Here is a 22,773-nt window from a genome sequence, read left to right on the forward strand (position 1 = left end):
TTTTAATCACTTAATACAATAATATTTGTTCTGCTTTCTGTGGAAAACCCACTTTCTTCATGATTCATGATCATTCTACAGAAGCTTATGCTGAATCTTTGCTTGGATTACCTTATTTTTGTTTTATGGTAACACAAAGCTACTCTTAAATCTAACAGAAAACAGCTTATGTTTGCTTAAGTGAATCTATTAGAAACAGGAACAAGACTGGAGTGTGATTAGTGTCTATAAAGTAAAGTAGTTTAGCAAAAAATGTTGAACATCATCAATGAAATAAAAATACTTGCACATTTAATACATTCTCTAAGTATTTAGATGTAAAACAGTTTGAAAGTGTCAGGGTTCTTCTTTCTATTACTATTTAAGAAGCATCTGAAATCTAACATCTCTTACAATTAACCACTTCTTTAGCTTTTTGTCTTATAAGCACAATATAAAATGAGCAGAAATTAAAGTGCAAGGCACTTATTACTGGCCTGTCTTTGTCATCCTAATCTGTCAGGTGCGGGCTGAAAATAGTCATGTGTCATATCGCACTGGAGCTGTAGGTAGATGGAATGTGCTCTAATATTATCTCACAGGAGCTGAAATAGTACTGTCCCTGGACTGGCAATGCTCCTATGCCCTTGCAGCACTCCGAGAGAAGATTCCAGTAGACATTAAGAGACCATTTCTCTTATGTATGATTAGTGGGATTACTGTGCATGGACACAGTTTATCTGGAGATGTGTTGAGGAAAGAAAAGTCGGCGAAAGAGTTTCAGACTGAATAGGTGTGTATATTTAAACGCAAACTAAACTTAGATCCTAAAATGAACTTTGACAACGCTGCTGATACTTTGAACTTTAAATCCCATCAGCACTAAATTGGTGTGTCTGAAGCACAACTAAGTAAAATGCATTGGAAATCGAAACTTAAAAAAAAAAAAAGAAAGATCCTCAAAGTTTGTCCTTACGTAAATATTAGGAAGTGAAAACAGTCATTTGATGCTGATTTCCATGTTTTGTACTTACTTTTACACTTTAATCCCTTTCACAGATTTGTTCCCAAATTTTGGCTCTTTTAATATTCCTGCTACTTCAACATCTGGGTCTACTTCAGATCTTGCATTATTCAGACAACATTTTCAGGGCAAAATGTTGTACCGTTCTTATCCTGTTTGAACTGATTTAATGTTAAACTTGCTAGAAAGCTAAGTTCCTAAACTTTTAGGACGTCATTGACAATAAACTGAAGATTTTAGCTGTGATTGGCAGCTAAGATGTTTAAACGTTAACATGGTAGATCAGACTGAAAACATTATTTTTGAGTAGTGTTTTATCTTTGAGACAAATTTTAGTATTGTCTTTTTGACATGGGAGGAATAACAGATGAGTAAAAAAAAGCCAAATAATTAGTTAAGCCTAAGCTTATGAATATTTTTGAAATTTGGTCGTTTACACCAAATTTGATCCAAATATATGCATTGTTACACCAACTAATTTAATTTTCTAAATCCTACATGTATTTTATTAGAGTAGAATTCATGAGAAAAGTCAAGTAATAGCAAAAGGAAAAACTCAGAAGTCATTTTTATTACATTCATAATTTTCAACAACAATAGGACTCTACTGTTATGTTATTCACAGCCAGCAATCACAATGGTAAACATGAGGTAGATCAACCAGGCACCAAGGCTACCACTGAGCTGCACAAGACATCGAGACACATTTCAGCAAAGATTGTGAGAGCAAGTTGCATATTAAGTATTAAATTATTTAAAAAAGAAAAGGAAAGAAAGAAAAAAGAAAGAAAGAAAGAAAAAAAAATAATGCTATGGATCGAGTCTTATGTGTGGAATATTTCTGAGGGAGCAGTTGTTTGCTGTATATTATTCAACTGGTAACTTGAATAGTGCAAGTTCACATCTCCTACCCTCCAACAACATTCAGTATATCTAAAACAACATCCATTTGGGTTCCTGTGCAATGCCTTCACAGATGTTTTTGAAGAGGGCAGTGGCCCCCCCGCCTCAGAATGCAATCAAATATCTCACTTGAACATGATTATCAGTCCAAAATACTAGTTAAATAAATAAAGACAAAGAAAAAGCTCCTCTATGGACCTGATTTCCATTTGTTGATGATAACTGAACGAATGGACACAAAGGGATACAAACATATTTTCATATATATATCTAGGTAGATTTCTTCAATGTTGCCTTTTTGCAACATAAAATGCAGAAAGACACAACCAAAATACACTGGCAAAGAGTATCACAAGGCTAAAACATAACATCATAAACCGTCAGTCGGTAAGGGGATGACATAATATATTAATAATGTAAACAAAGATTTCAACAGTACAGTAGTTCAAATTCTAATTGTTCCTTCTTACTTTCAAACATTTCTTTGACTTGTATTTTTTATTTTATTTTTTTCTTCATTCTGATTGGTCATCATGACAGATTATTTGTGGCTGTGTAAAACAATTAAGGCATATTCTTATGACAACCCTGTGGAGAAATACACAAAAACACTTTTCAAGTATGCTTCTTTTTTAACAGTGTGACACCTTATTCTTCCTCTGATTACCCTTCCTATCAATTGCGGGGGATCAGCTCAAGCTATGCAAACAGCGAAGAAGCCAACTGCCTCTAAACACCACAACAGGAGCAGTCCTAGGCACAGTTAGAAGCAAAATAAAAGGCAGTGACGGAGCTTGATTATGACATTTTATTTCTCTGACCGTTCAGGATTTGAGTCAGCAAATGTCGAAATGCAAATTATTTACTCTAACACACGGGCTGCTCTCTCTGATTGGCATTACACATACGCAGATAAACTTTTTTACATTCTTTAAAAGTCGTAGCTTGTAAACTCCCTTAGCTGTGACGACAGAAATTAAGTCATTTGGAAAGTACGACAGCACTCACGGCTTCTTCTTGGAAAGATTACCAATGCCACATTCATGCTTTAGAGGCACAGTAGAAAAAAAACGTAAATCTGCTAGGTTAATAGTTGCTTACTAGTCAAATCCCATTGGTAAAAGAAAAGCATCGGCTGCTAATAATGTTGGAAATTGCTTGTGACGCAGCCTCTGTTGTGATATCACTTAGCTATGAAGCGTTAACGAGCTTCTTGGAGTTTCAAAGGTTGAACTGGAAAGCAAATGGAGAAGGCAAGGTGCAGCTGAGTCTTTGGTGCCAACATAAGTTAATAAGCAGAGAGAAGAAAACATAACGCCTTAAATCCCTTAAATCTCCCTCAATTTGTAACCCTGAGATAAAAACATATGTCCAGACTTGGACATACTGGATTTAAAGTTCATGGACAAATGGATCCCCATTAGTCCTGTATCGGATCCATATTTGCCTCAAGAAAACAAGCAAAGCTACAACTGAGCTGTGCTTCTTATAACCTGGTGGCAGTTTTCCTTAAAGTAAAAACAAGTTCAAGTGGAGATGAGTCAACAAGCAGGCATCAAAGGAACTGCTGCACGGGAGATCCAAAAGTACTCCTAACTGTGACCGAGATTCTCCAGCTGCGCAGCTACAGAACACTTGTGGGTTCAAACATGGCGGCCGGTCAGGAAGAAGAGGGGCCGATCCTCGCTACAGTTGGCCGTCTGAAACTCGTCCCGCAGACGAAACTGCCACTCGTCCTCCAGCTCCAGGCGGACGATGGTCTGACGCAGGGAACTTCTGTCCTGGCAGATCACACAGAGGGTGGCGCCTGAGGGAAGAATCAAGGTTATCCCAGTGGCTCTGGAAAATATTCACACCACTTAAACGTTTTTTGTGCATATTTCCATGTTACAACCACACACTTGTAAGAGAGTGTGACAACTGCTGTAGTACACTTAAAATGATACATGGTGTTCAAAATATTTTAAATAAATATATTAAGTATTTTTAGATTCAAAAAATGTGAAACGCATGATGTCAATTTGTAGCCTCTTTTTTTTTTCTGAGACCCAACTGTATTACATATGCAACCCACTAGATGTTTATTTGTATAACCAAAACCAAATATCATATACTAGTCCTTCCACTTTGTATTATTACCATAAATAAATCCAATACATTGAAGTATGTGGTTGTAATTCCACAAAATAGGTAACTGTTAAAATTTCAATCTGCAAACATGGAGGCCTGTCACCTTTCAGGAAGCGGAAGTTCTTGAGGAGTCCGGAAACAACGAAGGAGTCACACAGGTAAAGTAGTAGGCCACTGAACACCAGACCCTGATGGTTGAGATTGGTGGAGTGTGGGCGAGAGTTGATGTAGCACACAGAAATCTGCAAAAAGAATGTAAGACACGTTATCACTGCCGCTAGAGTAAAATAAAGCAAACAAGAGGTGATACGTATTGCCTAGAAACATTCTGAAACCTGTGTCGGGAAGTTTCTGGGTTCATCAGAACAAACAACTGTGCAGATTGTGTGGAATAAAACAAAACAAACCAAAAAGAAGAAATGTTTACATAAGCAAACTGTTTGTGCTGAGGTTGTGCAAAGTCACAAATATGATCTCATATACAGAAGTTGCCTCGTTAGCATTCGCCGTCGGCACATGTGCTTGTAAGCAGGTCAGAATGTTCTTTGAAAAGAGACCCAGCAAAGACGTCTTGTTTAAAGATATTCGACAGAATGAAATTTTCAGATTTAGAACACAGATATAATAACTCCTCGCTGTTCAGTTCCTGGACAAGTAGCTGAAGAGCTCAGCCGAATCTCCTGGGAGATCTTACCTCTGGGCTGAGGTTGAGGTAACTATCGATGGACAGAACTGGGTTGTTTCTGTTCTGAACGGCTTTCGGAAACAGTCTGCGGCTGCAGCTCTGCAGGAAGTTTTCCAGCAGGAACTGAGCCGGGGCGTCTAATAGGGTCTGTTCACTGTCTGGGGCACAAACGTACTGAGACGGGCTGATCGGAGCCTTGTTTTCAATTTCCTGAGGAGACAAAAGTAGGCCCGGCAGGGTGAGGTTGAGCAAAAAGAAAATGTACATATTTTTATCTCTTTGGCAGTCAATGACGCTTCAAAATACAAACGAAATGCTCACCACAAGTTTCGGTTTGACTACAAAATCTTTCTTCCCCCCGACTGGAATGTGTTTTTTCATCAGGAAAAAGTTGTTAAAGCGGCATATCAGCAACCCGCTGCTGTTCACCCTCAGATTAAAGTCCACCTCCTCACAATCGTACCTGCACACGGCAGCGGTGACCAATAATCAAAACTACTGCACACGTTATTAACAGCTTAAAGGCGGACGTGAACTTACCGGTTGAGGTCATATTGAACGTTCTGCGTCAGGTCCACATTAAGGAGGACAAAGTCGTGGAGGTGACACCGACTGAAAGGGTCTTGGGGAGTCTTGTGGGCCAGGCTGCTGCTCCACTTGCGGACACCGCAGATAGCATACAGGGAGATTTTGGGTGTGTTCTCCATGTGCTGCAGCACTGTTTTCAAAGACACATTGGTGGTGCCTGAGCTTCCATCTGAGGTTTCACTGAGAAAACAAGTGAAAGGAAGAAAGGTTTCAACTTTAACAGGTCTGTAATTATCATAAAAAAATGCAAAGTTTAAACCCCTAACAACACAATCCTGAATGCAATGTGGAAAAAAAAATGCAAACTGTGTAGCTATTTGGGTAAAATGGAAATAGGGTCGACAAAAGACAACTAATATCACCATCGCACGTCATCAGTTTGAATCATTTTTCTGGTGATGTTTAGTTTTTAAAGACTAGTTCATCACAGACAGGTAGTACTGGGGACTTCTCTACTGAAATCTAGCCAAGATAAGGCGGTATAACCTCAAAAATAATAATTAACAATTTGTTAAACTTATAAACTCCAACAGTCACCAACTGTCGAGACAAATTGCACATGGTTTGTTTAGCTTGTCTTTTCATTTCAGATATTGTCTCCCAATTTTGGGGTTGGGGGAAAGCAAGGTTATTCCAGCTCTGTTCTACCTTCCATCTGTCGGCTGGAAGGTGTTCCACAGCACACACGAGTCGTCCATCATGACAATGAAAGGCCATACATCTTGTCTCTTGACACCTTGCTCCTCCAGGCGGTTCCTTTCCAGCTCTAGGTTATGGTATGACAGCTCTTTGATCATGAAGCGAGCAGCACCTTAAACAGACAGGAGCCTATTACTCTGTGTGTCATTCATGTTTGCTTAAAAGTACAACATCCAGAGGTTCCTCTAGCCATAGCAAATTGCTGATGGAGGTAATGAGTATGCCCATGCTGTCCTTAAATTGCATATGCATATACAAATGAAATGTGAGCTATTGCAGTTTAATAAAAAGCAGAAAGTCACAGTTTTTATGGCACAGAACACAGTTTACGTTGCATGTGTGTACAGCACAAACAGTTTGTCCTGAATGAGAACACTGAGAGGGAGCCGCGCTTTAGGGGTCAAGGTGACACAACTGTGATCTGTCAGGTCGCAGCTTCGCTCTGCTGCACCTCTTTCAAGCAGAGCACACACTTGATTGGCTGCTCTTCAAATCACCTTATTATGCCATTGATGTTGTCATACAGGGCGACTTCCTCAGATTGGCTAAAAGAAGCTTTTACCCTTCATCTTTACAAAAGATGCTCAAAGTCACAAGAGTAATAGCCAATGACCCCACTGGCCTACATGCTGCGGTTATTATCAACATGATGGGATGTAAACAGAAAGGTTGAGAAACCTACAAGCCACATTCATATAAATATACATATATTTGTATTGTATATACAAATATACAAGAGCTAAGTTCCTACACTTAGCTTATGTAGGAGTTTGTAGAGGTATTTTCAAATGTTATCTTAATATTTTTTTCTCTGTGTCCTTTAATTTGACTATTTATCTGCTTTCAATACTCTTCTGCATTTAAAAGATTCAATAGTGATTAAAGAGATGTGTCCGTATCTGTGGCATAATATACTGTAATTTTACAGCACACTCCACATTTATTGGTAAAGGTCTATAAAAAGCCATAAAATAAGATTATTTTGTTGAAGCAGCATAACTCTGAGAGTTTCAGAACAATGTAACCTAATGCTAAGAAAGTAATTTCTCAACAAAATCAACAGTAATGCGATAAATGGCCCTCCTAAAAAGTAGTACTGATTAAGATTAATTAGAAAAGTACATGACTACTTTTTAATGGATTATACACTTCACATTATAACACAAGGAATAATACTGTCATGCAAAGAATAACTGAGTAAATATAAAAATCAGTCCTCAAATGATTCTAGAAGAAAGTTATTCAAACCAATCTGAGGCTATGTTAAAATGTAATGGCTCCCCTTGCTCAGTTAACAACTGCATGAAACAATTGGGATTAACTTCATTATTTGGAAAACTAACGAGGCCAAAAGATCTCAAAAAGTAACACACGTTTTGATTATGTTCTTCAATCAACAGAAATTGAAGAAAAGATGAGAATAAAAGTCACTGACATTTATCAAGAAAAGAAAGAGCCCAAAGAGACTTACTGAAGAGGACAGTAAGTGAGGTACAAGTAATTTCCCAAACTCACTGCTGCAGTGACGAGCAACAAGATAATGCAAGTTAAATACAAACTAAAATTTTAATTTAAGGTCTTCTAGACATCTTTATCAGCATGGGAAGTAAGTGTTTCTCACAGACCCCTAAGTTTACTGGTCTTGTTAAGAGAGTATGCCACTCACCAACTCCGGCACTGTTGAACATTGCTGGTAAGACGAGCAGGATGTGGTTGGGCCAGTACTTCCTGTAGTGGGGCATTTCAAACTGTTTGACCACCAGGATGTGCAGATGAGTGGCGCCCTCCATGGCGTGGAAGAGATTGAGCAGCCCATGCTCTTGGCGTCCGGTTGTCGGGGTGAAGATTGGACTCTTCAAAAGATCAGGGTTCTGTGCAGAAGCATGAAGACAAATGAGTATCACCACTTCTCCCCATATAAGACCTTGCTTGATCATACATTATGCTGATGACATATTTGTATAGTGATCTTCTTTTATCCGTCTACTAGCCGTAGAGACGGATTATCTAACCTTTGTGGAGACGAGAGGCAGTCGTAAACTTTCCAGATGGCTCCCCTGATGACTGAAAACAAAGTGCTGCTCCTTGGCTTTAGGAATGAAGAACTGGAGCTGGACCTCCTCTCCCAGCATGGATGAGCAGAAGGTAAAAGCGTGTAAGGAGCACTCCGACAGCTATAACACACAAATTCAATATTTGTAGAGAGGAGATTTTAGAAGATGTCTATTAATCATAACAGTTTGAAGGAAATCTGCATGCAGCTCACCTGTGTAGTAGGAACTGCCTCACAGTATTGATGACACTGCTCACAGTGGTGAAAGGCATTATGGGCAGCAAACCGGCTTAGACGTATTGACTTGGTCACTCTCTTGCCTTGTGTTTGGTTCTCTCCTTCTTTCTTAAACTCTGCTTAACAAATTGCATTGCATGTGTTTAAGGTGTAGCACTTACATTACAAACACTTTTGAAATGAAAGATTTCAACTCTTTCAGTATAAGATTCCTGACCTTTAATTAACTTTGGCATCTTATCAGAGTAAACCGGGCTGGCCTTCCTGAATTTAGGATCTCTGGGATTGGGGTCAAAGGGCAGCTTTCGGATATCCTCAATGTCGGGCCACTGCGTGTTTGCTGGAGTCGTAGCATCTGTAGTTTCTGCAAGTTACAAGTGGGAAAAACATTTGTTACTGATACCTGACAGCATGGTGGGAGCCTGTGTTATATACATGTTTGAGCTTTCAAACACAGTTTGTAATCGAACATGATAGATATACATCTTCTAATATCATACTTACTAAAGAGAAACTGTAATTGGCTAAAATCGGTAAGAGGACAAAGCTTTACGATCAGAAAGCTTTCACAAAATTATGGTCGGTGAATCTCTGTTCAGCAGCTACGTGGTTCAAAGTTGAACATCAGTTATCTTAATGTGATTTTTTGCTGAGATATCCTTGAGTAACTTCTTGTTACTGGACATCAAACTTATCAATACAGTCAAAATCTAAATGCATCCATCACCTGAGAACAGCATCTTTCAGAAAAATAACATCCTCTGGACAAATTAGTGGACAATCTGTAGCTTTTGACTGTCATTTGATGTTTGAGTATAATAAAATGACCTATGTTTTCATTTTGACATTCATTGCACTTTTTTAATTTTTCTTTTACATATTTTTAAATGAAACAAACAAACAAACAAACGAAAAATTCCAATTTAAGGATGTTGCTGTTTATTTAAAATTTAGTATTATTTACCAAATGACAAAGAAATGAAAATTCTATATGCCTTCTGAATGACAGTTAGAAACCATGAACAAACATGTAGTTGTTGCCATTTTCACCATCATTTTTGAAGGAATAAAAAAAAAGAGAAAATGATTAGAAGAAATACAAAAGTCCTGGTGGTTCTCACCTGCCTCCTCGTCTTCTTCGTCATCATAAACATCAACCTCAAGCAGTCTAATGAGCATACGAAACAGGATGCGTAGAAACTGCAGGTAGGCACCAGTTTTCCCCACCTGACGAAGGACAAGAAAACAATGTGTATAATTGTGTAATAACTCACATATGTCTAAGTGAATATATAACAATTTGCAAGCATTTGAATTTAAATCGAAAGATAATATTGGCACATTTTTCTTCATTTACACCATAGGCCACAGAGATGGTACCTTGCAGAAGCATTCATAGACCTTGAACTTTTCACATCGTGTCTGTGTATGCCATGGGGTATTTAAATAATAAGCCAGCAAAATGTCTATGTGCAGGAATACACATATATGCACAGCTGTGAAGTCAGATGAAAAGGATCCATGGCTTTCCAATTTTTTTTTTTAGATACAAATCTGTCATGTGTTATGTGATTTGGTAACAAACTGGCTTTAGAAGCCAACTAATTAATAAACTAACACAAGAAATTGTGACTGAAATGTGACAAAATGTTTAAATCTTCAATGGTAATTACAACTTTTGACGAGGCACCTCATAATTTCTTTAATAAAATAAAAATAAATTATGAAATAAATCAGACATTTCCACAAAACCTCTTTTGGAGGGAACATGCGTGTGTTTGTTTTACTTGTGGCGGTCCGCTGAGGAGCAGGCGTCGTGGATGCGGCACAGGTGGTGCTTCATAATCAGCGTGATGCTGCCTGGCAACGGTCCACTGGCGGTAGTACAGGCTCTGGTCTGCCCCCTGCAGGTTCTGTGTGATGAGTGGCCTCAGCGGACTGCTCCAGGACACATCTGCGTGAGGCAGAAGTGAGAAGGAGCTCAGCTGACTCCCCGACTCCCCTGACAGCAGGTTGTACGCCGCCCGTGACAGGATGACTGTTCGCGGCGACACCCTGGAGCACTTGGACGCTCGTCCGCACTGCGTGGACTGGCTGGGCCTCTGTGTGGAAGAGGAAGAGGTGGAGCGGGAGGATGAGGAAGAGCTAGAGTAATTGGATGGAGGGACGTTGGGGGCTTTCAGAGGGTTGGAGGAGAGCTGGCTTCCCAGAGAGTCACACTCTTGCTTGAATCCTTCGGTTAGTGTGGCCACATCTGAGGTGACGAGGCCTTCGGGTTGGGAGGTGGAAGTGGAGGGCTTCTGGAACGAATCGGCCAAGTCAGATGAACTGACTCCATTCTCCACCAGCGAGCCTTATTGAGGATGTAGAGAGAAACAGAAAATAAAGACTACGATACAAAATGTTGAGCTGTAAAATGTCTAATGGTTTGTAAAACTTATTGAAATATCCCAAATTCGGCACACTTTGTTTTCTGTCACCAGATGTAGTTAGAGCTCTTCTTTAACATGACATTCCAGCATTTCTCAGAGACTCACCAGATGTTCTGGTCGCAGCGCTGCCGTTGCTCTGAGGTCTCTCCAGCTCGTCCCCGTCATTCAGGCTGCCTGTGGTTTTCTCTCCATCTGATTCCCGAGGAGCCGTAGAGGTCTTGGACTCCTGGACCAGATCTAGAGAAACATAGGTGCAGGCAAGACCCACCTCCTGCTCCAGGGCAGTACGGGTCAGGTAGCTGGAGTCTATCAGACGCAAGTCCGTATATTTCAGAGACCTGGAGGGTCAGAATTGTGACGATTAGACATTTTATTTGTTTTATTTGCTAAGTTTCTACAAGACTTTTATTCTGAAAAATAATTTAAAACTAAAATAAATGATCGGAATTATGAAAATAAATTTTCTAAATCACTAAAGTTGATTTATTTTAAGTTAAAAGAAACTGCATGGCATCGATTCATGGCTAGATCAAAGCCACTGTGGAAATCAGCTGTCTGTGGTGATGTTTCACAGCTTTATGTGTGAAGAGTGTGAGTACCGGGGGAAGGTTTCTCCAAGTGGGTCTTTCCCTGTGAGAATGATGATACAGGGCAGCCCCTCCAGATCCTCATACGTGTGTGGTACCCATTCTTCATTCTCACAGCCTCTCCACGTCTGCGGCAGAAAAAAAAACCCACCCATTTTTTTTGTAAAAATGTTTAATTCAAATGGAAGAACATAAACACAAGCATTCACAGCTTTTTAATATTTCCAGTCCAGTTTTATGTGAGGAATATGAAGAAAATATTTAAGTTTACAACCTTTCACAACTACTGGGTTCTTAGAGGTTTATTTTTAAACTGCAATTTATTGCAAATGTTGCCATTTTCCTTGAACTTGAGAAAACTTTGCTGAAGCAAAAAAAACCCCTCCCCCCTGGGTTTTATGCAACATGACAAAGTGGAAAAGAAAAAAAAAATGTTGTAGTCCAATTTTCAAGGTAACCAAAACAAACTATTTTAAAGAAATCAACTCCAAAATGCTCTGACAAGCCGCCATAAAGAGAAAAACAGTGGTTCTGATCTTATGTTTTCTCACCCTGAGGTTGTTGATGAAGTTTCTGGACAGGTTGAGTTCAGACGCTGGGCTTCCCAACAGTACTGCGAAGCACAGCTGCAGTCCCAGCTTGTCCCTCACATCCTCCAGTCTCTCTCGGGCCAACATCGCCAGCTGCAGCGAGGGGACGCGCACCAGCAGCATGTGGCCACGGCCCTGGGAGCCCTCTCGACTTGGAGCGTTTATCAGGTCCTCCACCACGGCCAGGGTCTCCGGGGTTATGTGATCCCTCAGGGACGGGGAAGAGGTCAGGGCCATCATGGCCTCTGTGTATTGCTGAATCAGCAGGTAGCTACGAATCACCATGCTGTGCAGGTGGGGATGTCTGGGAGCCATGTTGGAGAGTTTAGCTGATTATAATGATTAATTGTTCAGGTTTTTAAGAGAAACTGTTCCTTGGTGTTAGCCTTACCTCTCTAAGAGGGTATGAACCATCTTCTCAAACGCATCATCGCAGCGCAGGATGGGGCTGGCCACGCCCCACTGCAGGGAGCAGCTGTAGTCCCTCAGGCCAAAGTAGACCAACGCATGAGGAGGTTGCTCCCTCTGCTGGAAGAAAATGTTCATAACAACAAAACAAAAGTGAATGGCCAGAAAACTCCTTACCGAGTATTGCTGTATTTTGTTTTTTTCAAACAGTCACTTAGATCTCAATTTTGTGGAGTTAAAAAGCAAAGCACAAACATCCCCTATTTCCTTTGACAGTTTACTGTGAATATATATTTTAGTCCAGCAGGTGGAGTAGTTGAGCCACAGGCGGAAAAGTGACAACTTCTGTTGTTGTAAACAAAGGGTTTTTCATTAATAAGCTAAATAAAATAAAAAAAATTATATCTTAAATAAATACATTAATTAAGATCTTACCTTTAAATGAGGGTATTATTTAGTTCATAAAACAAACATTAAAGTCCATTAATATTTGTAATATGAAATATCTAATGTAAAAAGGTCAGGTTAGGATTCAAATCCAGGACCTTGTCACTGCAAGGCAGCAGAGCTACCAACTATGCCTCTGTGCAGCCCATATAATAATAATGACACTAATAATTGAGTAAGTAGAGGAGCTTTGGATGCTAGTCAGAAGGAAAGTGATCATTTCCATATTTTAATAAAACCAACATTTTGAAAAGGAAGATAATAATTTGAGCTGGTCATTTAATTTAATGAATAAATAGAATAACTGAGAAAGAAACTGTTCTACAAAATAACAATTTATATTATACATTTATATAAAAAAACTGGCACTGAAAGTTTTACATGATAATTGAATAAATACATAAATAAATAGTTAAAAATACAGAATGTCACAACTTAAAATGTTATTCGTTATACCCCTACTTCAGTGTGTTTCCGATAGTTTTCTGATGTTGTGAGGACAAACAACTTACCAAATGGTCACTGGATGGCCAGTGAATTTCATTGTGGATGCTGATGCGGGACTGGTGGGTCTGCAGGGTGTAAGGGAAGCAGCTGACCTGCAGGACCAAGAGGTTCATGGCGTCCAGGACTTCCTGGCAGTTCACCACCCGGTCAGCCAGACCCTGCAGCTCCCCGTGGCACACAGAGCCCGACAGGGCACTGGAGATGAAGGTGCATCGTGGAAAATTCAGAATCTGTACATTTCTACTACAATATGCAACAAGTTTAATAAAAGCAAGTCTGATGTGGGCCATGGACACGCACAAAGCTTTTTGTTCCTGTTGAATATGTTGGTGCAAGGGAAGATAGTCCATAAACAAAAGTTCTGAAGAACAGAGAGCAATATAAGCCCATGTTTCTAACAACATGATGCAAATATCACTGGGTGTAAGAAGCGTTCTCAATGCAAAAATTATATGTGACGGTCTACAATTATGTGGAAGACTGCTGAATTAACAGTAGTCTAGAATTTAAACTTCTTTTAGAAAAAAAAATTATTTAATGTTTGAACGGGTAATGTGGAGACGTACATTGCTTTTAGCTTAAATTTCTAACCGTAATCAGCCTGTTGATTAAGTGGAGCAAACGATGATTTCTACTGCTTTTCTGACTTGCAACAAAGAACTGAGTTCATATAAGAGCATATTTCCTCTGAATGTTATTAGCCATATTTCCTCGCCTCTGGCTGTTATTAGCTCTAGATTACAGCTGTTCTGCAATGTATTTACTTTGTAAATAGCTGCGTATCCAAATTCCCCCAAACACTAAATGAAGTACAAGTGCCAGAGATCTTTACCACGCATTTATAATGCGTAGTAAAGTCTATTTTATGGAAATAGACTATAAAACTACTTGCCAAGGTTTAATAGCTTTCAAGCGAAAGTATTGGTTTTCATTTGTTGCAGCTGTCCGCTGATTTATTTAGGGTTTAAGATGGACAAGGTTGAATTTCCAGTCATAACAGCTTTATTTTCACAGTCGGCCCTCCAAACTAAGAAGTGGTTTATCAAATACTTATTAAGGACTTTGAAGGTGTTCATCACCTTGTGAGGTCAACGTGTGAGTTGTCATGGATGAGGACAAACAATGTGTATGGGTTTTGCTTCACTTTCTTCATGAAGGCCTCCATCTTGGTGTGAACATCGGCGTCTAGACGCACCACATACTTCTCTGATTTCTGTTGGGCTGTGGACGTATCTTCATTTCCCAAATCCACAAGGACTCCTGAGCCAAAAAACAGACGCTTACTGAAAACAGGACTTGATTTTTTTAAAACTGTGATGTAACAGCTTCCATACAGCTGTACATTTTTCATGTTTGAAATGACTCAAATTGCCCATAGTCCTGAGTTCATTTAGTTAATGTTTAAACTATAAATACAAGAGTTAAGTTTGAATTTTCCGTAAAACCTGGAAAATTTCCACTGGGATTAAGGGGGAGAGAGACGGTTGGGCGGATGATGGAAGAGGGAAATTGTTAAGGAAGATTGCTTAGGACTATAGAAAGATGGAGAGAGGGAGGAAAAAAGAGAAGTAATAATGACATTGAAGGAAATAAACATTTTCCATATGTTTTCCAAATCTTTCCAAGGCTGGAAAATACATAAATATAATTCCACATTTCTCCACAGTTTACTAAACAGTGTAGGAAGTGTGTTATTGAAATCTGAAATAAAAAAAAACTGCAGTTCAAAGGAAAGAAATTTTAAAACGGCTTTTGCGACAGACATTTTCTCCGCGACATTACCTGATTGTCGGATGCGTTGGGCCGTCTGGTGCACTAGAATGTGAGATGGAGGAACCAGAACCAGAAAGTCCACTTTACAAAAGCGACCTAAATCCAGATTCTGGGTCCCTGAATCAGCAATGGAGCAGACTTGGGAGAGAAGACTTCGAGCCACAGTCAGCTGGGCCGGATAGATCTGAAAGACTCTATTTAGGAGCTCCACTGCAGGGGGAAAAGAATGAGGCACTATATGGTAATATACTCCATCCATCCATCCATCCATGCATCCATGCATCCATCCATCCATCCTTCCATCCTTCCTTCCTTCCTTCCTTCCTTGTCCCTAGTGGGGTCAGAAGACTGAAGACTATATGATTCTTATTTTATATTTAAGCTTAGAAGTCGATTTATGACTTTAAGAAAAAAAAATACATGGAGAAAAATAATATACATAATAAACATGAGTTTTGTCAAAAAAGACTCTGATAAAGTAGGTAAATTTATTCAGGATGATGAAAAACAAACAAAAATATTGGTGTAAATTCATGAGAATTTACAGTAAAGATTTAAAATTTAAGATAAATCACTGGTGTCCAAATGTTTTGAGTTGACAGCTCAGCTCAGGACTTTGTTTCAATTAAAAATGATGAGTGATTTTTGTGAATTCTGTTCTTTTTCAATGGTGATCAATGAACTGATGAATTATCTTAGGTAAAAAAAAAAAAAAAAAAAAAGGTTCTCCGATTGTTGCCTTATTTTTGGGTCAAATGTTTTCTTTTTTTTTTGTTGGCATGGGAGATGTCTTAGTTTACTCCCAGCAGCAACAAAGAAAATGTTTTACAAAAACCTTTGCTATCTTTAGCCAAGTTTTAAAATAGAGGGATTTATCTATGTTTTGGAGAACATTATGTGTACCCTCACCACCAGCCACCACAACAACTAATAATTAACTTCTAATTAATGGTCTAATGTTCATTTAGTTCACTGTCACATAGATCCAGACAGAAATTGTAATACATTTCAAAACACCGAGGTACTGCTTGAGTTGAGTTGACTTAGCGATCAAATGGCTGCTGAATTCTGGTCGGAAACAAACAAATTCAATTAAAATAAAGTTTACTAGCAAGCAGAGGAGTCCAACCTGTGTCTGGTGGTGGTGACATGCTGGCAGGCTCCTGTGACTGGATGTTCTCAGTGACATCGCCCTGGAAGGGCTGGATGACCTGTCCTTTCCGTCTGCGCTGATATCGTACGAGCTGCTTGTCAAGATTGTCCCCTGAAAGAAAAAAAAAAAGAAAGTAAAAACAGTGGCCATAATGACGCAGAGGAGCAAGCACAAGTTGAGCATAAATGTGATACACCGGACTCTTTGTCCTGGATCATCTCTATGTTGTGCAACGAAGCACTCGAACTGTTTTATTTATCTTATGGAGAAGAGCAGCTTGTAGATTTGACATGTTTACCTATTGCAATAAATAAATAACATGACTCAATATAGTCATATACTTAAGCAATAAAATCTGTCTCAGGCAGACAAGAGAACCTACCAAGGGAGGTTGTTTTGAAATGAGATGCCAGGACACCGACTTTCCCTGTGATGAGTTCGTAGCTGATTTCCTTCAGAAACTCGTTGGTTGTGAGCATTCCTTCAGCTAAAGCGCGTGCTTGGTACTTTCCTGAAGGGGTAAACGAGTGTTAAGATCAAGCTGTGTGCAGGCTGATCGTGAAACTGTGAAATGCAGTGCTTCGGACTCACCTAAAACAAGCACACAGAACTCGTTGCCGTTCATTTTCGAGGCACATATAACGACAACGTAGGTTGGCAGGCGCTGCTGATGCTGAGGACCTTCACTGAGAGAGCGCAGGGACTCAGAGATCCCCTCCCCCAAAGAATTGTGGGTTACCACGACCTGCACGCTGCCCCCGGAGACGCTCGCTTCCAGTCGAGCCAGCCATGGAAGCTGGGATGGGGAGATGGACGGATTCCCAGGACAGCACAGCATGGCCTTAAAGACGATCTGCTCCAGCTCCTCTCTCAGAGGAATCTGGTTTGGAGCTGCAGAGGAGGTTGAAATGAAGAAATAAACTTCACCAGGTTGAATTACAAAATCAAATGATTTCATTCCCATAATTTGCCTCAAAAAGTTAATTCATTGAGTAGGTATATTACACGGATTTGGATATTTTGAGAATTTATTCATTTTATGTTTTACACGGATAAGCTTAATCCAGAATTTTTTTACATTTTAATATTTTACAAAGACCTATAAAGTAGGAGCTTCGATATAGAAATAATAGGCTATGTTCCAGTCATCTTTAAAGAAGGAAGCTCCTCACAGAGCGTTGCATCCAAGTCTGTCGATGAAAAGTTCAGCAGTAGAAAAAAAACGGAATAAACGACACTATTAAAGAAAACTGGGCTGAATTGAAGATTTAAAGATACCACTTTGTTTGTAATTTATCTATGAAACAAGATATTTGCCATTCACAGCACATTACTTAAATAACTTCTAAGTAATATTCAGATTAAGATGATGTGAATGGTGCTTCTTTTTTTGTTACTTACATATTTAACAAACAGATGCTTACCTAAACGTGCAAGATACTGCAAAGTGAGCAGGATCATCATCTCCACACTGAGCATCTGGCTGCTGTGGAGACCCAATGTCTCCAGGTTTTTTTCTGTCAACTGGCTGCTCTTATAGCAGCTGACCAGCAGGGGGCTCACCACTATATTGCCAACGTTCCCATAGAAATAAGGTAAAGTGCCATGCCCTAAAGGAGAAACATTGCCATGAATGAAACAGTGAAAGTGTTTGTGTTCATAAATAAAAACCCTCCAAAAAATGTTCCCTTCGTGCACATGTACAACAGATGTCATTGTTTCATTTTGCTTGCTTTGCCGGACAGAGCGGATTGAATGTGTTTAGTATAAAGCAGATGAGTGAAAAGAAGCTTCTACCAATGAGGATGATGGGACGAACGCCTGAAGAGTTGAGGAGGTTTTCAGGAACGATGACCGTTTCTCCTGCGTTGACAGGCTGGGGCTGAATGACGCCAGCGGCCGGCGGCTGAGGAGACGACACGGCTAATACAGAACCTGGCGGATAATTAAGAAGAAGAGTCAGTGCTCGCACATGTAAAAATGATTATTGATTACATTTATTTGACAGCTGCAGATACGGCGACCATTTTGCTGTTTTGAGGAAAAAGAGATAGAAAATGTTTTTTTTTTTTTCTGAAACACAGCAAAAGTTTACACGTTTCTCCAGGAAAAGATCAAAGCAGGCCCTTGATGCGGTTAAAAACTTTACACTTTAAAGTCAGTGAAAGAAAACTAAAGAAAACAAGTTTTTAATAAAAAAGATAAATGAGCATACTTATATGTTGAAAAGCACGTCAGGTCAATGTAAAGCACGGTAGAGGATCTGTAATACTGAGGGTCAATTTAGCTTTGAAATCCTTCTCTTGCTGAAATATGCAATACAAACACATTTGACTTGACTCTGTCTGATGTCTGACCTGGTGATTTTTTAACTATTATTTCTTGCAGTGGGATTTTTCCACACTGAGAGAAAGTACTAAAAATGAAGGTTTGATTATTCCAGATTTTTACTGTTGGAGCTAATAATAATAATAATAATAATAATGGAGCGTGATACAGTTGTGTGTCAACTCCTATTACATAATAACTAGACAGCTTTACCCAAGAGTAAAATTATCAACATTATTTTGGCACAGAGTAGTCCTGCTCTATCTCCATGGCCACACAGAGTGAATCACCCTTAACAACCAGAGGAGCTAAGTGACGTCAGGGGAAAATCATCTCCGCATGGGAGGGATGGGAAGCCACAAGAGGGAAAGACAAAATCTATGTCTGTAAAAGAAAAGAGACTGCGCTCACAGGGTCACAGACAGACATTTGGACAGTGAATGAAAAAGCTTTGTAGAGCAATAATAGTCAAAAGTAGAATCTATTTTTTTTTTTTACAAAAAAGAAAACATAGGGTTGAGAAACAAACCTGGAGAGCCAACTACTGGGCGAATCGCCGGCACAGGGACGGCCGTTGGTGGGACTGGGACCAAGGTGCTGGGATGCCAGCTGCGATGGCGCTTCTTCGGAGGACCGGAGTTCATTGCAGAGGATACTGATCATCAAACAGAGACAAAAAAAACAAAAAAAAACAACGTTACATACAAATACAGCAGATCAGAAGAAAGACAAACTGAAGATGAAAGAAGAATAAGAGGGAGGAAAAGAAAAAGAACCTACCAGGACTGTCTCCTAAATCAGGAGTGCGATACCCCTGAGCCTGAGGAACCAAGGAGACCTGCGAGGGGCTCAGCAACGAAGTGTGCACATCAACACCAAGGCCGTTCGCTGGACCGTTCACCCTAAGAGCCGTGGGTACTGCAGGCACACGCATACACACAGAGCACGTTGAATTAATAAATCACATACAGCACCTTCCTAAAGTATTCAAACCCTTCAGAGGTCTGAAAAATGTTGTGAGCATATATATCAAAACCACCCTGAGTAGTAGGGTAGACTTGTCTTCATTTAGCGCTTTAGGTCTTAAGCAGTTATATTTCTATCAGCTTTTCACTGACTAAAATGTTTGTCCAATCTTCTTTCGAAGTAGCTCAGGCTCAGGAAAATTGGATGTGAACAACAATCAATTTTTAGGTACTGACAGATTTTCAATAATCGTCTTACAAATGATTATGCTTTGTTCTAAACTATTCTGAAAATATGCTCAGTGTTATTCTCCAGGCGAAACATGAATCTCTGCCCCAGTTTCAAGCTTCCAACAGGATTTCTTCCTGCGTTATCTGGCTCCGTCCGTCTTCCCGTCAACTCTGACGAACTTCCCTGTCTTGCTGAAGAAAAGCCTCCCAGAGCAGGATGCTTTTACTGAGAGAGTTGTTATTTTTGATCCCACTACAAAGGGCTTTCATCTGACAAAAGTGTCCGCATTGAAATGTTTATTGTCTTTCCCTCAACAGATTCAACAATTATGCCTCTCTCTGGGGAAGAACAATTAAAAGCAGCTGCCCTGTCAACTGATTCTCTCGCCTGAAAATTCATTTGACCTGAGAATTCAGCTGTAAAGTGACAAAAATGTGAAAAGGTCCAAGAGCCGCAAGTGCTTTTCCAAGGCACTGGAGTAATGCTGCAAGCACATTCTCAGTCCTTAATGGTAACATAATGCATAGTCATTTGCACAGATTATTGCATTTCTTTTAGAGCTGCATAATTCGCCTGTTATGGCGGCCCTTCCTGCATAAAATGCTTACCAGAAATAGAATCTAGCTTATCAACAGTTTGCATCACAATGTAAGAGGGAAGGCGGGGGATGGTCACCTAACTCCCTAGCAGCAGTCCCATGCCTGCAGGTCAGGGTCTCACGCTCTGTTACAGCCTATTAGGCAAAGGTTTGTCAACATTTTCCACGCTGACATGACTTCATGTCCTGTGACTCTTCTCACAAGACCCTACATGTGTAAAATAAATACCTTAACGCTTGCATGAATCGGCGTGGCAGAACTGGACAGTGCACTAACCTAAACTGCCAGATTTCCCCATGCAAATCTAGCGAACTTTAGGATAAGCAAAGCTGTTATTTCTGGTGAGGCTGCAAGAATTCACCACGTTTCCTTTTTTTCTTTCTTTAAAGGAATCTGAGGCACTTTTCAGTCATTAAGTCCTCACCCTGCCTTTTGGCTAACACACCCACCTCATCTGCACCTGTTCCCACTATTTACACTCAAGTCACACCCAACCTGTGGCAAAAAAACAAAAAAACTGACAATGATCATGGACTGCTGAATCAGCTCTAAAGTAGCAGAGTTGTGGAAAAAGCTGTTAAAATAAAACAATTAACAACAAGAAAAATGGAGCCTTATCCACGTCTAATGATTTTAGTTACTTTCTGAAGCCTTGTTTTCTATTTGCTTTAAAACAACTTTTGTCTTTTTTTTTTTTCCCACTGGTCAAACAACCACTTGACAGTTTCTCCTCCTTCATTTGCTGTCAGCTCTGCACTCTGTTAAAACACCAGGACACGGCAGTGCGTTTCTATTAACTTAATAGTGCTACATAAAAATTAACGCTAGTTTTCATTAGTAAGTCCAGGACTCACAAACAACGTCCTGGACCGAAGCCATTCAACATATATGCACATATTTTCCTTGAGCATGTAATTGTCTGCAGAGGATAAACAATAAATTTAAATGAGTCAGGACTAACAGTGGCTTATTGATTTCCTATACATGCATGTCTGTTACGATAGGACATTTTCCCATCTCATACGCACCGTGCGTGCAAGATGCTGCAGCACCAATCATTATGTGTAGCCTTTGCTTGTCAATATCGCAACCTTGTAAAACGCCTAATGGGTAGCAAGGCCTTAAGAAAAATCATTACAGCGTTTCTTCCTCCAATATTGATTGGTGTGCACGCACACGCTTGTGTTTATGTGTGCAACTTGATTTGGGAGTGTGTCTAAAGAGGCCGGAGCAGAGGTTAATCTTTGGCTTATGGTCAGCAAACGACTCCTTTTTGATGCACCACATAAAGCGACTGCCTGTAGCTAAGCAACATCTTTTAGTGTAACGACGGGGCCGCTCAAGTGTCGGCTGTGTACAGGTCGATGCGGTAGCTCAAATCCTTTCAAATGTTCAAATAAAGTTTGGGTTTAATTGTGTTTTTAAGATGCAAATGTATATCAAAATACAAGGTGAACTGTTAATAATGTGGGGAAAAAGTTATTCAAACTAGGGAAACGGTCTTTACCTAATGGCAACGTTTTGTTTCCGGGAGTGGAGGCCAGAGGTTTGAGGAAACTACAGTCCCTTCCGAGATCCTGACTGCCAAAAAAGACAGAGGAAGCGTGTGCCATCCGAGTGGGCGGGGAATCTAGAGGCGAAAACAAAAAACGGTTTGAAGAAACTATTCAGAACCACTGTGTAAAGTTGAAGTGTGAGATGTTTTGTTCATAATCTTACTGTCTATAAAACATTTAGAAAGCTGTAACATTCCTCCATTCTTCTTATTTATCCAGTAGATGTCGTTGAACTTAAAAAATAATTACGAGTCCCACTGATGAGACCGGACCAAAATCTTACAAAGTCCTCGACGGAAGCTGCTCAACACATGTAACACAGTGGATCCGTTCAAATGCCAGGCTTCAGTGAAACTGAGTGTGTCTGAGCCAGATTTCTCCTAGCAAAAGAGTTTAATGCTGCAAACACGCAGCCTCACCTGAGAGGGAGAAGGGGGACGAGCTGTGTCCACTGGTGCCACCGTTTTCTTTGCTGCTCAGAGACGAGGATGAACTCGGCTTGGAGGTCAAGACGCTGCTGGAACACTGGCGGGTTTTGCTGTCTAGGAACGCGAGCAGAGGACAAACTGTACGTTGTTGCACATTATTAGTGACTAACTGTTTTGTTTTTGAGCAATAAAAACACACAGCATCACTTGGAGCTCTTTATTTAATTTCGAGAAAGTAAAGAAATAGTTTTTGCATGTGCAAAAATGTGTAAAGTTGTGGATGAACTACTTAAAAAATTAACATAAAGGAATTTTGTTAATCTTCTATTAATTAAACATACTAAAAGGTGTGTGGTTTTGCATGAGGCCCAATCTCAGCTGCAGCCACCAGTACACAAAATGTTTCACAGACATAGGATGCATTTATCCAAAATAAATAAATAAATAAATAAATAAATAAATAAATAAAT

The 22,773-nt window shown here is 39.8% G+C and overlaps 1 protein-coding gene across 13 annotated transcripts in view; it reads right to left on the reverse strand.

Moving 5' to 3' along the window:
- Nucleotides 1-1,552: 1,552 nt before the first annotated feature.
- Nucleotides 1,553-22,773, reverse strand: part of greb1l (GREB1 like retinoic acid receptor coactivator) — a 55,670-nt gene continuing 34,449 nt past the window's right edge. For 5 of the 13 annotated variants that reach the window (XM_016669683.1, XM_016669687.1, XM_016669679.1 and 2 more), the window contains 28 exons: nt 22,295-22,441; nt 21,827-21,949; nt 19,304-19,441; nt 19,053-19,178; nt 17,993-18,130; nt 17,620-17,805; nt 16,787-17,086; nt 16,578-16,706; nt 16,172-16,306; nt 15,052-15,252; nt 14,349-14,529; nt 13,275-13,464; nt 12,299-12,435; nt 11,869-12,211; nt 11,330-11,445; nt 10,836-11,068; nt 10,086-10,651; nt 9,420-9,525; nt 8,516-8,662; nt 8,275-8,417; nt 8,021-8,182; nt 7,675-7,879; nt 5,958-6,120; nt 5,262-5,489; nt 5,043-5,184; nt 4,731-4,931; nt 4,140-4,278; nt 1,553-3,713 (listed from right to left, as the gene is read on the reverse strand). In XM_016669683.1, the coding sequence (XP_016525169.1) occupies nt 3,550-3,713; nt 4,140-4,278; nt 4,731-4,931; nt 5,043-5,184; nt 5,262-5,489; nt 5,958-6,120; nt 7,675-7,879; nt 8,021-8,182; nt 8,275-8,417; nt 8,516-8,662; nt 9,420-9,525; nt 10,086-10,651; nt 10,836-11,068; nt 11,330-11,445; nt 11,869-12,211; nt 12,299-12,435; nt 13,275-13,464; nt 14,349-14,529; nt 15,052-15,252; nt 16,172-16,306; nt 16,578-16,706; nt 16,787-17,086; nt 17,620-17,805; nt 17,993-18,130; nt 19,053-19,178; nt 19,304-19,441; nt 21,827-21,949; nt 22,295-22,441 (5,189 nt within the window). In that variant the 3' untranslated portion in view covers nt 1,553-3,549. Of the gene's footprint in view, nt 3,714-4,139; nt 4,279-4,730; nt 4,932-5,042; nt 5,185-5,261; nt 5,490-5,957; nt 6,121-7,674; nt 7,880-8,020; nt 8,183-8,274; nt 8,418-8,515; nt 8,663-9,419; nt 9,526-10,085; nt 10,652-10,835; nt 11,069-11,329; nt 11,446-11,868; nt 12,212-12,298; nt 12,436-13,274; nt 13,465-14,348; nt 14,530-15,051; nt 15,253-16,171; nt 16,307-16,577; nt 16,707-16,786; nt 17,087-17,619; nt 17,806-17,992; nt 18,131-19,052; nt 19,179-19,303; nt 19,442-21,826; nt 21,950-22,294; nt 22,748-22,773 lie in introns of those variants that run through there. The other 8 variants (XM_016669689.1, XM_016669688.1, XM_016669684.1 and 5 more) reach the window with 7 other exon arrangements.

The sequence above is a fragment of the Poecilia formosa genome, unplaced genomic scaffold (genome assembly GCF_000485575.1).
Source record: "Poecilia formosa unplaced genomic scaffold, Poecilia_formosa-5.1.2 Scaffold27, whole genome shotgun sequence".
NCBI classification, from domain to species: domain Eukaryota; kingdom Metazoa; phylum Chordata; class Actinopteri; order Cyprinodontiformes; family Poeciliidae; genus Poecilia; species Poecilia formosa.